This window comes from Balaenoptera acutorostrata, chromosome 1 (assembly GCF_949987535.1).
Source record: "Balaenoptera acutorostrata chromosome 1, mBalAcu1.1, whole genome shotgun sequence".
In the NCBI taxonomy this organism is placed as follows: domain Eukaryota; kingdom Metazoa; phylum Chordata; class Mammalia; order Artiodactyla; family Balaenopteridae; genus Balaenoptera; species Balaenoptera acutorostrata.
The window spans coordinates 21,704,431-21,720,404 of record NC_080064.1 but is presented as its reverse complement, the minus strand read 5'-3'; the positions used below and the strand labels follow the sequence as shown (position 1 = coordinate 21,720,404).

At 41.8% G+C, this 15,974-nt stretch overlaps 1 protein-coding gene across 2 annotated transcripts in view; it reads left to right on the top strand.

Moving 5' to 3' along the window:
• WASF2 (WASP family member 2) overlaps positions 1-15,974 on the top strand; it is a 70,758-nt gene that overhangs the window by 35,734 nt on the left and 19,050 nt on the right. For both annotated transcript variants that reach the window (XM_057551668.1, XM_057551672.1), the window contains one exon: positions 13,562-13,734. In XM_057551668.1, the coding sequence (XP_057407651.1) occupies positions 13,605-13,734 (130 nt within the window). In that variant the 5' untranslated portion in view covers positions 13,562-13,604. The remainder of the gene's footprint in view (positions 1-13,561; positions 13,735-15,974) is intronic.

The window sequence follows — 15,974 nt, the reverse complement described above, 5'->3', positions numbered from 1 at the left end:
GGGAGAAAGCAGTGTGTTATTCTCATTAACACCATTTCAGTTCTAGGGTAAATATGTCAGGAAGGCTTTCTTAGGTTAGCACATAGTCTTTTTTTCGAGGGGGAAGAAACTGGTCTGTGGTTTGGTGGCACTTGTGTATGAAAATGAGAAATATGGGCATAGTCTTGGTTTGGGTGTTTTGTGAAGAGTCATTGTGGTGTCATGGACACAGATGGACGTGGGTTTAAAAGCTGACTGTGTGACTTTGATAAAGTTACAGAACTGCTTTTAGTTTTTTAGTTCTCTCATCTGTAAAATCAGAATGCTACTACTTAACCTTTCAGAAGTGTTTTAAAGATTAGATTTGTTCAAGAAAATGTGAATGAATACCTGACACATTTTCGGTAGACACTACAGAATACAAAGAAGTTTTAAGAATCCCACCCTTGGCTCCCAATAGCTGCTGCTGTTACTACTGTTTCTGTTAGGTTTAAGGATATTTTTTCAGTTCCTATATTTAAAGAATTATACACTCCCAAAATCTGTGCTACAATATAGAATGTAGTGACTGCCATAAAAGGTTCAGCATACTTTTTGGCACTTTCAGAGAGGGAGAAATGACTTCAGACAAGAAGAGTCAAGGAAGACTTCTTACAAGTGGTGACATTTGCCTTGGGCCTTTAAGATGAAAGGATTTAAAAAAATTTTTTTTTAATTTTTAAGAAATGCCACAATCCAAATAATAGTACCTTTGAGACTATTTGCTTTCAAAGTACATAAAGTGAAAATATTGAGTTGACTCTTGACTATGATTTGGAAGACTGATACCCTTTGTCTTAATCCTTAAAATTGGTATAATGTAAGCAGAGGCCATCCATTTCTTTCTCAGCACTTGTCTTCACACTCCCGGAGAACCTGTTTCAGAAGGTAAGAGGCCCACCTACTGCTTGGTTTCCACTGAGACCAAAGAAAAGAGAACCAATTAGGAGAGCCCTTTGTGTAATGCTCAGTGCTGTTTAATTTGACCTGTTCTCCTTAAATTATTTTATTACCACTAGGAGGTAAGTCCAAACAAACTCAGCTTTCCTTTGAATTAGCAATAATGAGAGCTCTCAGTTATTGAGTACCTACTGGGTGCTAGATACCTATATAGAAGGCTTACGTATGTTATCTCATTTTATCCTTAGAACCATCCTGTGAGGTAGGTTTTATTTTCCCCATTTTACAGATGAGGCTTAGGGAGATTAACCAGCCCAAAATCATATCTAACTAGTGGCTCAGGGAATCCTTGAGTCTCTTGACTGAACTTGCCTCTGGGTTCACCAAGCTGTATTGATTTTTGAATGTGGTAAGCACCTATATGAGTATTAACTTTAAAAAAGAAAAGAGAAATTGTCTGTCATTATTAATTATGATTATTCAGAAAATTAATTAAATATGTTGTTCAAGGGACTTCCTTGGTGGTCCAGTGGTTAAGATTCCGCGCTCCCAATGCAGGGGGCCTGGGTTCAATCCCTGGTCAGGGAACTAGATCCCGCATGCCGCAACTAAGACCCGGCGCAGCCAAATTTAAAAAAAAAAATGTTATTCAAATATGTTATATGCATATGATGATGATATCCTACCTACTTGCAGTGCTTTCTTATTTGTTTGATTTCAGGATACCTGTTATTCCTTTTAAAAGTACTCCATGGTATACACTTATTGAAGATAAATTGAGATTAATCTGACTTTAAGAATTTTACAGTACATCTTTATGATTTGGGACCTTGCAAAACTAGAGTGGAAATCAATTCTGACTTAAACTGGAAGCTTGTGGCTTTAATCGCTGGGAGAAGGGAAATAAGGAGGTGAGCCCCGTGATTACCCTTTCTGTCTAGATGTATATTCTAACCATGGAGCAAGGAGGGGGATCCCAAGCAGAGCACATTAGTCTTACTGAACTGAAGAGACAGAAATTGTAGTTCAAGGGAGGCTGAGGCAACTGGAAGCTGTGAGGTAGAGTTCTGGAAAAGAGGGAGCTATGCAGAAAACTCTAGAGCTCTAGAGCGCAGCCTCAGTAGTTGTGGCACATGGGCTTAGTTGCTCCGTGGCATGTGGGATCTTCCCGGACCAGGGATCGAACCTGTGTCCCCTGCATTGGCAGGCAGATTCTTATCCATTGCGCCACCAGGGAAGCCCGGAAAGAACTTTTAAAGATCATCTTGTTCACCCTCTCATAGTGTAGAAAAAGAAATATTATATTTCATTGATTCTGAGATGTACATTTTCCCTACATTTTAACATTTCTTGAATCATGATGCATTTTAGATTTGATGAAATACCATAAAAGCCCATTAGAATTGTGACTTTTCCGTAAATTCTTAGTGGTAGAATTCAAGACTTCCTAGAAAACTTCCCTTCTTTATTCTTTATATCCAGATCCTGCCCAGTTCAGATCTTTATTCCAGGAAGTCTGTTCAGTTCAAAGTGATCTTTTCATCCTTTCTATTGTCATCATTGCATCATTCGTTTGATAACTGAACTTCTGTTTGCTATGTTGTTACTTAACTGTTTTATCTGTCTCAATTAAATTATAAGCTCTTAGAGTCAGGGGAGAGATTTTATATTTCTTTGTGTTTTCTAGTGTCTACTTGATAAATATTCATTGATTGATAAGGGTGCTATAATCAGTAATTAGCCATTTATACAACCTGAAGCTTATTAATAGTGTTGTTTAATGGTTAACTATGTGCCAGAACTAAGTGCTAGATAGATGTAGAATTAGTACTTCTATTACTGCTGCTGCTGCTACTACTAGTACTACTATTACAGTCACTACTACTATTATTGTAATTATTCTGAGCTAGGTACTATGTTAAGCATTTTATACATGCATCATTTCATTTTTCTTCACAACAACCTTAAAAACTAAGGATCATTGTACTAATTTTAACAGATTAGGAAAAAGACTAAGAGATTGACTGCTTGCCAAGGTCCCAAAGCTGAAATTTGGCAGTAGTGGGTTGAAATCCACACCTCTTTCTCTAATGTCCATGCTCTTGCTGCTCTACATCACTGCTTATTAGGTTTTGAGGGCTTTGGTAACCTAGTAAACTGAGGGTAGAAAGAAAAGAAATGGGCACTTACTTTTCACTCTGTTCAAGGACTTTTCCTTATAAATCCCATGTTTTGAATGGTGAGTAGACGTTGTGAGAGGAAGTAGATGTACAGCTGCCCTTTGCTGCTCTTAGTTGCTGGCAGCTTGGCTGTTAGTGATAGATGAGTGTGTGACCCTTTTTCAGCAATGAATTCTTGTTACAGCTGGCAGAATAGAATAGTTGATGTGGAATTTCATGGCAGTTTGCTTCATAATTCCACTCCCTGGTGTTCAGATGTAGTTGTGATTGCTAGGTCTCTCTCCTCACTTAAGTTGGTATATTAACAGTCACATCCAGGCCTACTGCTTCTGTCTGCTCCATGACCACACGGTGTGTTTGTGTATTGCCCTGAGCTGTCAGCAAAACATTTTGCTGAATTTCCTTTTTTGTTGTTTCTCTATACTTTTTTCCCCCCGGCCTTTCTCATTTGTGTAAAACTGGTTTCTTTTTTGGCCTTTTTATCCCAGAGACGGAGTAGTTACTGCAGAGAGAAGCTTGAAATATGAAGAGAAGTATCATAGAGACTAACACGCATAGTTAGAGAGCTAGCAGGTTGAAATGAGACTTACTCAGTGCCTGACGTGCTGTTTGGCCCTGATTATCTCCTTCCTCCCTCATTTTCAAACTTGCCTCTGTATCTAATCCACCGGTGGGTGCTCCAGTGCCTTGTCTGTAGGGAGCTTAACCCAGTGCAGTAGACTACTTGCAAGAACCAGGAAAGAAAGGTTACGACCTAGCCCCATTTTCTCCATCCCTGGGTAAGGTAGTAAACTGGGATTAGACACTTCCATAAAAACCCACTGTGTGGGGCTTCCCTGGTGGCGCAGTGGTTAAGAATCTGCCTGCCAATGCAGGGGACACGGGTTCAAGCCCTGGTCCGGGAAGATCCCACATGCCGTGGAGCAACTAAGCCCGTGCGCCACAACTACTGAGCCTGTGTTCTAGAGCCTGTGAGCCACAACTACTGAGCCCATGTGCCACAACTACTGAAGCCCGCATGCCTAGAGCCCACACACCGCAACAAAGAGTAGCCCCCGCTCACCACAACTAGAGAAAGCCCGCACACAGCAACAAAGACCCAACGCAGCCAAAAATAAATAAATAAAATAAATTTAAAAAACAACAACAAAAAAACCCCACTGTGTGTTCCCATACGGTAGCACATGTCCAGGTTAGGCTTCCTCCCGGCTACTCAAGCGCATGTACTTGGAGAGGAATGCATTTTGTATCTATCCTCATCTCAAATTTTTGGCCACTACCAACTGGTGATCACACTTTTCTGTTATTGGCTATAAATAAGGGAAGCTCTTAAAAATAAGACTTTATTAGGGCTTGTGTGAGCTATTGACACATTTCTAATAATCTTGTGAGCTGATTTGTTGAGTTTTTTTTTTTTTTTTTGGTTGAGATTTGATACTTTGTTTTGTTTTGTGAGTTAGTATTTTTTTTTTAATATTTATTTATTTATTTGGCAGTGCCAGGTCTTAGTTGCGGCATGCAGGATCTTTAGTTGCAGCATGAGAACTCTTCGTTGCAGCATGTGGGATCTAGTTCCCTGACCAGGGATCGAACCCAGGTCCCCTGCATTGGGAGCATGGAGTCTTAGCCACTGGACCACCAGGGAAGTCCCTCCTTCACCTATTTCTTTCTTCCCCCCTCCCCTCTGGCAACCACCTGTTTGTTCTCTGTATCTGTAATTGTTTCTGTTACTTTTTTTTTTTTGGCCCCGCCATGCAGCTTGTGGGAACTTGGTTTCCCGACCAGGGATTGAACCTGGGTCACAGCAGTGAAAGCACCGAATCCTAACCACAGACCACCAGGGAACTCCCTGTTTCTGTTACGTTTGTTCATTTGTTTTTTAGATTCCATATATAAGTAAAATCATACAGTATTTGTCTGACTTATTGCACTTAGCATAATACCCTCTAGGTCCATCCATGTTGTTGCAAAGGCAAGATTTCATTCTTTTTTTTTCTTTTTTTTTTTAATATTATTTTATTTTATTTTTGGCTGCATCAGGTCAAGCATGCAGAATCTTTTCATTGGGGCGCGCAGGCTTCTCTCTAGTTGTGGCGCAGGCGCTCAGTAGTTGTGGCACGTGGGCTCTGTAGTTTCAGCATGCAGGCTCTCTAGTTGTGGCTCAGTTGCTCAGTAGTTGCAGCGTGGGCTTAGTTGCCCTACAGCATGTGGGATCTTAGTTCCCTGACCAGGGATCGAACCTGCGTCCCCTGCATTGGAAGGCAGATTCTTAACCACTGGACCCCCGGGGAAGTCCCATATCACATCTTCTTTATCTGTTCATCTATTGATGGGCACTTGGGTTGCTTCCATATCTTGGCTATTGTAAATAATGCTGCAATGAACTTAGAGGTGCAGATATCTTTTTCTTTTTTTTTTATAAATTTATTTATTTATTTGTTTTTATTTTTGGCTGTGTTGGGTCTTCGTTGCTGTGCATGGGCTTTCTCTAGTTGTGGCGAGAGGGGGCTACTCTTCGTTGCAGTGCACGGACTTCTCATTGTCGTGGCTTCTCTTGTTGCAGAGCACGGGCTCTAGGTGCACAGGCTTCAGTAATTGTGGGACGCAGGCTCAGTAGTTGTGGCACATGGGCTTAGTTGCTCCGCAGCATGTGGGATCTTCCCAGGCCAGGGCTCGAACCCGTGTCCCCTGCATTGGCAGGCAGATTCTTAACCACTGCGCCACCAGGGAAGCCCCAGATATCTTTTCGAATTAGTGGGGGTTTTTTTCCCCTTTGGATAAATACTCAGGAGTGGAATTGCTGGATCAAAAGTAAGCCCTTTTAGATGGATAGTTTGGAGTATTTCAAACCATTCCATTTTTTAAAATTTTTTAATTTATTTTTTTATTTTTGGCTGCGTTGGGTTTTCCTTGCTGTACAAGGGCTTTCTCTAGTTGCGGCGAGCGAGGGCTACTCTTCGTTGCGATGTGCTGGCTTCTCATTGTGGTGGCTTATTTTGTTGAGGAGCATGGGCTCTAGGCGCGCAGGCTTCAGTAGCTGTGGCGCACAGGCTTAGTTGCTCCGCAGCATGTGGGATCTTCCCGGACCAGAGCTCGAACCCGTGTCCCCTGCATTGGCAGGCGGATTCTTAACCACTGCGCCACCAGGGAAGTCCCCTAGACCATTCCATTTTGGTGAATTAGGTATTGCTAGAAATTGGCATTAGGTTGGGAAAGTAAAATGAACTTTGTGTCTGTTACTGAAAGTTATCAGTGATAACATTGTAGACCCTGTGTAATTGGGGTCTTAGAACAGGGAACTTGGGCAAAGGTGGAGATCCAGGAAATATTTTACGTTAATAAATCGTTTCTTTGGAGCTCAGAATACTTTGCAAACAAAATCTCAGTTTCGTATAGCACCTCTCAAGCATTTTTTTTAGTGCAGCTCACAGCCGAACTAGAAAGGTGAATTAAAAGTTTTTCCCCAATTGCTAGTCATCATTAGACTAAGAACTAGAATCCAGGTTTCCAACTCACAGTTTAAGTGTGTTTTCTTTTGGACAACCAGACGGATCCTACTAAAAAGAGAGCCTAATTTTGGCCATTTAAAAGGCAGTTTTCGGGCTTCGCTGGTGGCACAGTGATTAAGAATCTGCCTGCCAATGCCGGGGACACGGGTTCAAGCCGTGGTCCGGGAAGATGCCGCAGAGCAACTAAGCCTGTGCACCACGACTACTGAGCCTGCGTGCCACAACTACTGAAGCTGGCGCGCCTAAAGCCTGTGCTCCGCAACAAGAGAAGCCACAGCAATGAGAAGCCTGCGCACCGCAATGGAGAGTAGCCCCACTTGCTGCAACTAGAGAAAGCCCGCGCGCAGCAACGAAGACCCAGTGCAGCCAAAAATAAATAAATAAATTTAAAAATAAAAGGAGTTTTCTATGGAATAGTTGATACTAGAAGAAACTAATTTTGAAGTAAAAGTTATCCCCCAATTTTAGCTTTAAGAGCAAAGCTATGGTTAGAGCCTGAAGAGTAATAAAAATAAGAACAAAAGGTGGTATTGCTCCCAAAAGATAACAGAAAGTTATGGAATTACCAGATGTGAATGGTCCTTGATATACAGTGTGTTCAAGGAGTAAGATACTGTAGTTTGGAAGTCCTGTTTCCCTGGGCTGCTTTCCCAAAACCAAATTAGGACAAGAAGGAGCTTTACATTTATTGAATGTAGGTCCATAGCTGGTGTCATTCCTTTATGAAATTGGAAATTTCTCCTGGTTTTAGATCACAAGTAAGCTTTTTTTCTTGGTTCTCCCAGTCAGATAGTTTCTTTGTCCACCCTAGGAGTTCCATTTGTCTTGCTAGCTCTTTTGAATATTACTCTAGTGACCTAAACTGATTTGTCAGTAACTTCTTATGTTTGGAGAGAGTCTGGTTATATTTGTAGGTTTAGCCCCACCCTGTATTTCAATAGGAAGTGGGTAGGTGCTTAAGTCTATAATGAGGCATTCCTCCTTGTGATTGTTGCATGATAGTGAGGACTGCTATATGCAACAGTAAATTCATACTTCTTTAAACATTTTAACAGACAGACTTAGATTACAGTAAACCTGTGTGTTGTGTATTATTTTGAAGTCAAATGATTATTTGACTTTTCAGTTGAGATTCTTGAACCGCTGTGAAATATACATTCTTTAACATAAAGAAATTTATCTCTTGAAAGAGGAAACTGGCCTACAAAGCAAAGCTCTTCTCATATGCCCCCATCCAAAGTGCTGTTAACTATAGAACAGTGGGAAATGCTGAAGTGAAAGCAGAAGTCCTAATTGCCACACATACAATATCCCCACATGTTCTCATCCCCTGCTACTGCTGATCAGCATTTTGGGGGTATGTTTCAAAGAGGAACTGCCTTGAGAAGCATTTCTGTTGTTATGGTTTTTGCTGTAGCTCAGATATACTTGCTTTTGGATGTGGCCATAGAAATCTGCAGGTGTTATCAGTGACCGTGGCTCTAAATGAAGCATTGTTTATTTATTTATAATAAATAGCTAGTAGTACATATCATTGCCAGAATGAGCAGTCATCTGTTTTCTGTCCTGGTAATAATAGGAATTCAGAGTGTAGGGTACAGATGAGTGCGTCTTCCCTCTCACATGCAGCCTTCCTTTATTACCTTCTTCCACCCTCCCAATCCCTACCTCTCACCTACTTCACCCCACTCCTGCTACAGGCTGTTGGGAACAGAGTTGAGAGTTCAGAGTGTAGGGCACATGTCAAAGTATCCTTTTGCCTTTACACTGACCAAATGTGATATATAAATATTTCATGATAACTTCAAATATAAAGACTTGTAGAATCTTACTGTTATGAAGGGACCTCAAAGAACACCTCATCCAGTTTCCAATTCAAAGCATGAATCCCATAATGGTACTGGCAGTCTAGACTGGTCAGTGTACTCCAGGCCATAGCTAGGAAGGGATGCCTGAAGTCTTTTATTTATTCTCAGACTCATTCTCAAGTTTCTTAGGCTGAAAATAGCCAGGGGTAAAGATGGGGGTTGCTGCTGAGTCTGGCTGGATATCTGGAACTGGTCCAAAGCCAGTTTTTCCTTTGGACTTCTTTGGGTAGCCAACTCCCAGATGGGCTTGGGAGGCTCCCAGAGTGTAAATAACTTAACCCCAGGGCTCTGTCTGGAATGTCCTTTTTACCATTCTGGATCCTAGCCGTCCTGGTAACTAGATGAATCTAGATCTGGCAAAGGGTTTGATTCATGGTCATGATCCGCCCTTCTCTGCAGTCCCTAGACCTCCCTCTGGCCTTGTGTTCAGAATGCAGGTGGCTGTTGGCCAAGTGAAGAGGTTATGGCAGCTTAGGTAGAAGCAAATCCAGGAATTTTAGAACTTCTTAAAGATCATCTAGCTTAGTCTCTTTATTTTGCAGATGAGGAAACTGAAGCCCAGAGTGAGAATTATATCATCTTTGATTTAAAAGGCATTGTAGAAGTCATCCAGTCTGATCTCTCAACATCATCTTCTTACAGTCTAAGAATCTCTCCCCCAACATGCCCAATAGCTGGTATCCAGAGGATGATACTGGGGAACTTATAACTTCTGAAGAGAACCCATTCTAATATAGAACAGCTCTAATTAAAAGGAACTAACTTAATTGAAATCTACTTCCCTGTAACTTTTATCTTCTCAGTGGTTCTAATTTAATTCCTCTCCTATGTAACATCCCCCAAGGTAAGACCTTCTCAGACTCCCAAGTTAGCAAATATCACTGTAGCATATAATTTCCCTAATCAAAATAAAGTATAACTGAAAAAGAACTTTACTGATTCTATAAAGACAGGGCATTCCACTTTCATGTGTCCAAACTTCTTTTTCCAGCCAAGAACGACTACTTTCTTGGTTTTCTTCACTTTGTTGTCATTACTGGCACTAACATTTAGCTCTTTTCATAATACTTTTATTTTTTCTAAATTTTTTATAAAAGTCAGAACCTCAGTTCCCCCGCCAGGGATCGAAACCAGGCCACAGCAGTGACAGTGCCAAATCCTAACCACTAGGCCACCAGGGAACTCCCTCATAATACTTTTAATAAAGAAACATCATTTTATCACTTTGTGAGTATAACTGTACAAAGCTATCAGGAGAGAGCTACAGATAGGCCTGAAGGGTTGGACTCACCCCTGCAGCCTGTCTGTGGTTTCTCAGTTCGTATTTGCTAGCTGTGGTGGGCCTCTCCATTTCTATTGTCTGCTTCTCAGCCTGGGAAGAGTTTCCCAACTGGTCTTCTTACCTCCAGTCTTCTCCTGCCCAAATACAGCTTCCTACTTCGGTTAGAATGATTTATCTAAAAATGCAGATTTGCCCATGTCACTTCCTTAATTTAGTGGTTCGTCAACACCCAGTGCTCCACAAATTTTCCACTAAATGACTACTGATGATAGATGAGCTTTTCTCAACTGCATTCCCATAAGAAAATTAAACCCTAGTGTTATTAGGCATCCATTGTATATAATGTATTAACTTTTTTTTCCAGTGCATCTGAAATGGTCCTAGTTGTTTACACTCTTGAAGAGAATTGAGGAAATAGTCACTCAAATTCTTTTCTTTGTTCTGTGGTTCAGATGAGGAACCCAGTATAAAAGAGCAGAGGAGAGAGAGAATGTATGTTCTTCAAGAGGTCCAGAAGCATGGCTGGGAGCAATCTCCAGGAAAAACCCCCACAAATTTCATTGAAGTCTAGGGTTTCAACTTTATTATTATTTTTTAAAATACACACACACACACACACACACACACACACTCTTATTTATTTATTTATTATAAATTTATTTTATTTATTTATTTTTGGCTGCTTTGGGTCTTTGTTGCTGCATGAGGGTTTTCTCTAGTTGTGGTGAGCGGGGGCTACCCTTCCTTGCGGTGCACGGGCTTCTCATTGTGGTGGCTTCTTTTGTTGCAGAACACGGGCTCTAGGTGCGCAGGCTTCAGTAGTTGTGGCTCGCAGGCTCCAGAGCGCAGGCTCAGTAGTTGTGGTGCACGGGCTTAGTTGCTCCACGGCATGTGGGATCTTCCCAGACAAGGGCTTGAACCCGTGTCCCCTGCATTGGCAGGCGGATTCTTAACCACTGCGCCACCAGGGGAGCCCCTAGGGTTTCATCTTTAAATTTATGTGAATATTGTATTCTACTGCATAATATGTCCATTGTTAAAAGTGTTTTAAAATATTTGTCAATGAATAAAATTGATTTTACAGGAGGATTTGTCTGAGGTCCATGGAACTAAAAATAACTACCTTTTTTCTTAGCCCTGTAGTGGACATTTTATACATGTTACCTTATTTAATGTCTCTAGGAAAATTGCCCAAGATAACACAGCTAGTAAGGTGTCAAGACTCAGGGCAAGGGAAGTATGTCTCAACTCCACAACTTGAAGCTGAGTTGAGTCAAGAGCCTTGGAAGTCTTTGCCCCATTTCTAAGTTTATCTTCACTGGAATAGAGGGTTTTATTTTTCTTGGTCAAATTAGTATTGTGGTTCAGATCATGCGTAATTCCATACTTCTTTGGCATAATACAACTAACCTTGATTATCCAAAAGAAAAATGAGCAGTGATGCAGGTAATTCCATATAATAGGGAATCTTGTCTTTCTCTGGTGGCTCTGAAACATATAAAATGACTTTGTTTTTAGTAGCAGATTCACTTTTCTAATTGTTTTGTCTTGATAGATATTGACATATTGTAATTTCTTGAGTACTCTAGCTGGTTGTGGGAGCTGGGTTTTTTTGGCAAGAGGTAGCTATCTTGCTATTGAAAACTTGGTTCCCCCACCCCAGAAGACATAGAGTTGACTCCATTTGTGTCCACTTACCCAAGGTACTTGGGAAAGCATAAATGCTAAAGTACCAAGGTGTCAGAGTGGCTTCCCCAGCTCCACCTCCAATCTGACATTTACCTAGCCATCTGGAATCCAGTTTCCATTAGGTGTCCAAAGAGAATGTCTGGAATGCCCTGTCAGTGGCCATTCAGTGCAGAATTTCAAGGGGATCTGGCTCCTGTAGCTCCTCTAAGAAGCTAGAACAAGTTCTGAAATGATTGCTAATGGAGGGAGCCATAATGGCTATTTTCACTCATCTCTGGCTGTACCCCTGAATTTCTGGTTCTTCCTAAAAGCTTGAAGTTTGGGAGTCTAAGGGCATCCAGAGGATGCAGAGTCCTGTGAGGTTCTTTTATTTGTAACACCTTGCCTCCTTTGCTGTTCTAAACTCTCTTTTCAGTATGAGTTAATAAAGCTTGCATGTTAGTACCCAGTACCCTTTAGATTATGTAAAAGAGGAGAAGAGGTAGACTGGGAGGGAAAGTCCAGAGTTTGGATTAGAAAACCTGTTTAGTCAAAGGGGAACTTAGCTGAGGAACAGAATGAAAATGATTTCCTTAGACAGTAGACAAACATTCAGGAAACACCTCTGCACCCCAAAGATAGGAACAGCTGCCACACAGTGACTATTAAAGGGAGGTTCTAAGTTATGAGCAAACAGCTGATTCTCTTGGTTCTTAGGCTGTTGCTGTTGGTGACAGGAAATCTTGTTCCCCAAGCTGCTGGCTTCCTGTTTTATTTTTACTCTTAGCAGATCAGAATGTCCATAACAAGGAGCAGTCTGTTCCAAAGGGTTCTACTCCCTCTTTGAGCCTGAAGGGCTTTTTTTTTTTTTCCTTTTGGTCAGACAATATGTTGGTTCACTTTTAAGATCTATGATGTTTAGCTTGGTTTAAGCATTTCGTATTCACAGTCAACTTTTTTGGTGATGAGCTGGTGTTTTGAGATTTGATGTAAGTAAACCTCTGTGGGTTGATTTTTTGTTTTTTGTTTTTTTAAAGAGGAATTTGCAATCTTGGGGACTTGGGTATGTTACCTTTATGCTTTACCATTTAATTTGCCATCTTTCCTAGCACAAAAACCATTAGGCTGTTTTAAATTTCTTTAGTTTCACAAGATAGGGAAACAGTTCCAGCCCGATGTGCCTTGGCTGTAGTCATATCCATTTTGTTGGATAAAAAACCTCCTCCTGTCCTTGTAAAGCTAGGAATTTGGTAATCTAACTCTAAAACAATAGCTCAGCATGAACCTAAAGTGCTGGGGGATTTCCTAGGGAAAGGGGCTCAGCCGACAGGATAAGAAACAGTAACTGGAAGGTTTCCGGATCTGCTCCACTTCCTGCTGTCTCAAGAGCCTTTTGGCCCAGGTGTGTTGAACCGGATGGGAGAGAGAAAGGGAGCTGTGGGTAGAAGAGAAAGGACTAGGGAATCTTACAGCACAGGGTGTTTGGCATCATGTTTGATATATTGAACGTGTAAAATTTTCCTTCATATTCTTTCATTCTGTCAATTTACAGACTAAACTTTGGTAGTGTTAATAGATACTGGCAGTATTTAGCTGTACATTAACAGTCCTCCATCAGGGAAGGACTGGAGAAGTTATGTCCTGTTGCAGAGCAGTAGAATCACTATTAGCAACTTAATTTCATTGTGGAGACTGTCAGATGACAAAAGCTCTTTTTTGATTCTTATAATTGATTATCTGGAATCTGATCTGTTCTGGTTGTGGACCCCCCAAGGTTAGGATCTATACCATCCAGGACCTGCTGAATGGACTGTTTTCTTACCATGCGTCCCTGCCTCTGCAGACTCTTGTTAGTTGGAGCATAGTTGTTATTTTAAGGTTTTTAGGTTTTTATGCTGCCTGTGTACCCTCAGTCAGCAGACACCAGTTCAGAATTTCTAAACTTATCCAGCAAGCCTCTAATGGCAAACCTTTAAAAGGGGTGGTAGGGGTAAGGGAGGGCTTAAAACAGAAAAAAGATAGAAGATTTTTAAAGCTGTTCAGATCAGAGCAAAACAAAAGGAAAAAAGACTCACACAGCCCTGGTGTGCCTGGAATTTGTGGTTGAGTAATACTTTCCTGTTATTTCTTTTTTAGGTTGTTTTTCATCATTCAGAACGTTGCCTGAAGCAGGTCCACCATGCCGTTAGTAACGAGGAACATCGAGCCAAGGCACCTGTGCCGTCAGACGTTGCCTAGCGTTAGAAGCGAGCTGGAATGCATGACCAACATCACCCTGGCAAATGTCATCCGACAGCTGGGCAGCCTGAGTGAGTGCCGCAGAGAGCCTGTGCTTTGCCCTCAGGGGTCGTTGGTGCTCTTTATTTTGTTTCCTTCTCCTCCGTGTTCCTATTTCTCCCCCATCTGCCTTCCCTAGGTAGTGCGAAAATTTATCCCACTCCCACCCCCTCCCCAAAGAGAGGCTCCTTTTTGGTACAGATTCTTCCCCTCAACCCTTTCTTCATCTACCACCACCCTCTAGGTTCCCTCCCCCTCCCCCTCCACCTGCTTCAAAAGAAATCTGTGGGAAGGGTGGCAGGAAGGGCTGCAGCAGAAACTGCAGATGGAATGACAGAGCAGAATTCTCTGTGTGTAAAGTGGGAGGTTCACAGAGCAGTATCTTGGGTTGGGGAATGTGCCTGTAATTGCACAAAGCTATTCGATATAGCCTGACTTTGTTGAAGCCTCAAATGTGCCAATAGTCTTTATCTACCCAACAGCCTCCCCCCGCCCCCCCCCCCACCTCTTTTCTTCCCAAAAAGAAGTAAAGCAAACATGAATTCAGAGAGATTCTGGCTGACTTGTCTGCCTTGGTACACATTTAATTGTGCTGCAAGCCCCCAGGTCCAAGTTCAGGGTACAAATTACTTCTGTAGTCTCTGGGGTATTGGGAGTTTTGCAAGCTGTGTGAACACAGTGACACAAATTGTAGCTGGAGCCATTCTTCTCTAGGAGGAAGATGGGGGTTAACCCAGTCTGTTTTGGAGCTGAGGGAAAGCCAGCTCAACTGTAATTTTTTTTTTTAATTGATAAGAATGAATAAGACTGCCTTGGGTGGGGTACATGCATGGGTTTGGATTTCATTCTGAATTAAGTTGACTTTGTTTGCTTGGAGCCGAGATATGAGAAGGGCAGATGCTTGGATAGGCTCTGCATTTGTCTAGTGCCATTCCAGCTCCCATAAGAACCTCTGTCAAAATGCCATTTTAGTGATCTTCCTTAGCAAAAGCATCTTGGTGTGAATTATTTCAGACATTCACCTCTCCTATCGCATCACTGCCCTTAGTGAAAACAGTGGACTATCAAGAAAGCCTGCATCCCCCCCAGATAGTAATAGGCCCTGCCTTGAAAATAGGTGCCTGAGGAGACAGAGGTCTGTGACCATATGATGTATGGGGTCTGAGATTCCTAAGCCATCACCTAGCTCAGAGGCCATCTCAGTTGATCCAGGGCTTAGGGAAACCTGGAAGGGGCGTCAAGAAAGAAATGAAACCCCGCCAGTGTCTGTCTTACACAAAGGAACATTGACAGCAGTGCAACAGCAGTACGGCTGACAAGGAAGCACATGAAGGCTGCAGAGAGCCTCACTGCTTCTTAAAAGCATCATTTCTGCTTCTGTCACCCTGAGAAGGCCAAATGGGTGGAAGTCAGTCACACACTGGTTCCTTTTCTATAGGACAAAGGACATCTAGCTAATGATGCTTCTTATTCTCACTCAGCAGGAGTTATGCTCTCTCTCAGGTGTTTTTCCAGGGTAGTGTTGCTGGATGCCATTGCTCACTCTCCCACTTGTGATCAGAGCATTCCTATCTTGAGGAAGCTGATCTGAGGGCCAGGGTTGGCTTGTGCCTGTGGAAACAAGATTTCCTCAGGTTGTAGAGCTAGCTGACCCTTTATTCATCCAGTAAACATGTATTGAACATATTTTATGTGCCAGATGCTGAGAGGATACAGCAATAGTAAGAAATGGTCTCTGCCTTCCAGGAGCTCATACTCTACCAGAGGAGAAAGAAATAAATAATTCTTAAGGGGAGAATGGGGAGAGGATGAGAAGGGAACTCACGTTTCTTGATTGCCTACTTTAAGCCGGGTTTTAATAGGATCTTCACATAGATTATCTCATTTAATCCTCTTAATAATCCTATGACGTTAGATGTTGGCATTGCCATTTTTCAGGTGAAGAAATGAAGGCTCAGAAAAGTAAGGTAACTTGCCTGCAGACACAGCAGTCAGAGGCAAAGTCAGACTTCCTAAGAATTTCTCAGTTCTGTCTCCTGTCTCTCAGTCTCTACCAACACTGCCCTGGTTTAGAACGACTTTAATTCTCACCTAAACTGTTGTCCTAGCCTCCCTCTGGCCTCCCTTTCTCTGATCAACCCCCTTAAATCTATAAACCTAAAAATTGTATAAAATCTTATAAATCTTAAACCTATACTGTTGCCAGAGTGGTCTGCCCAAAACTAAAATCTTACTTTTTACTTTTATAATTCTGAATTGTTTGAATTTTTAA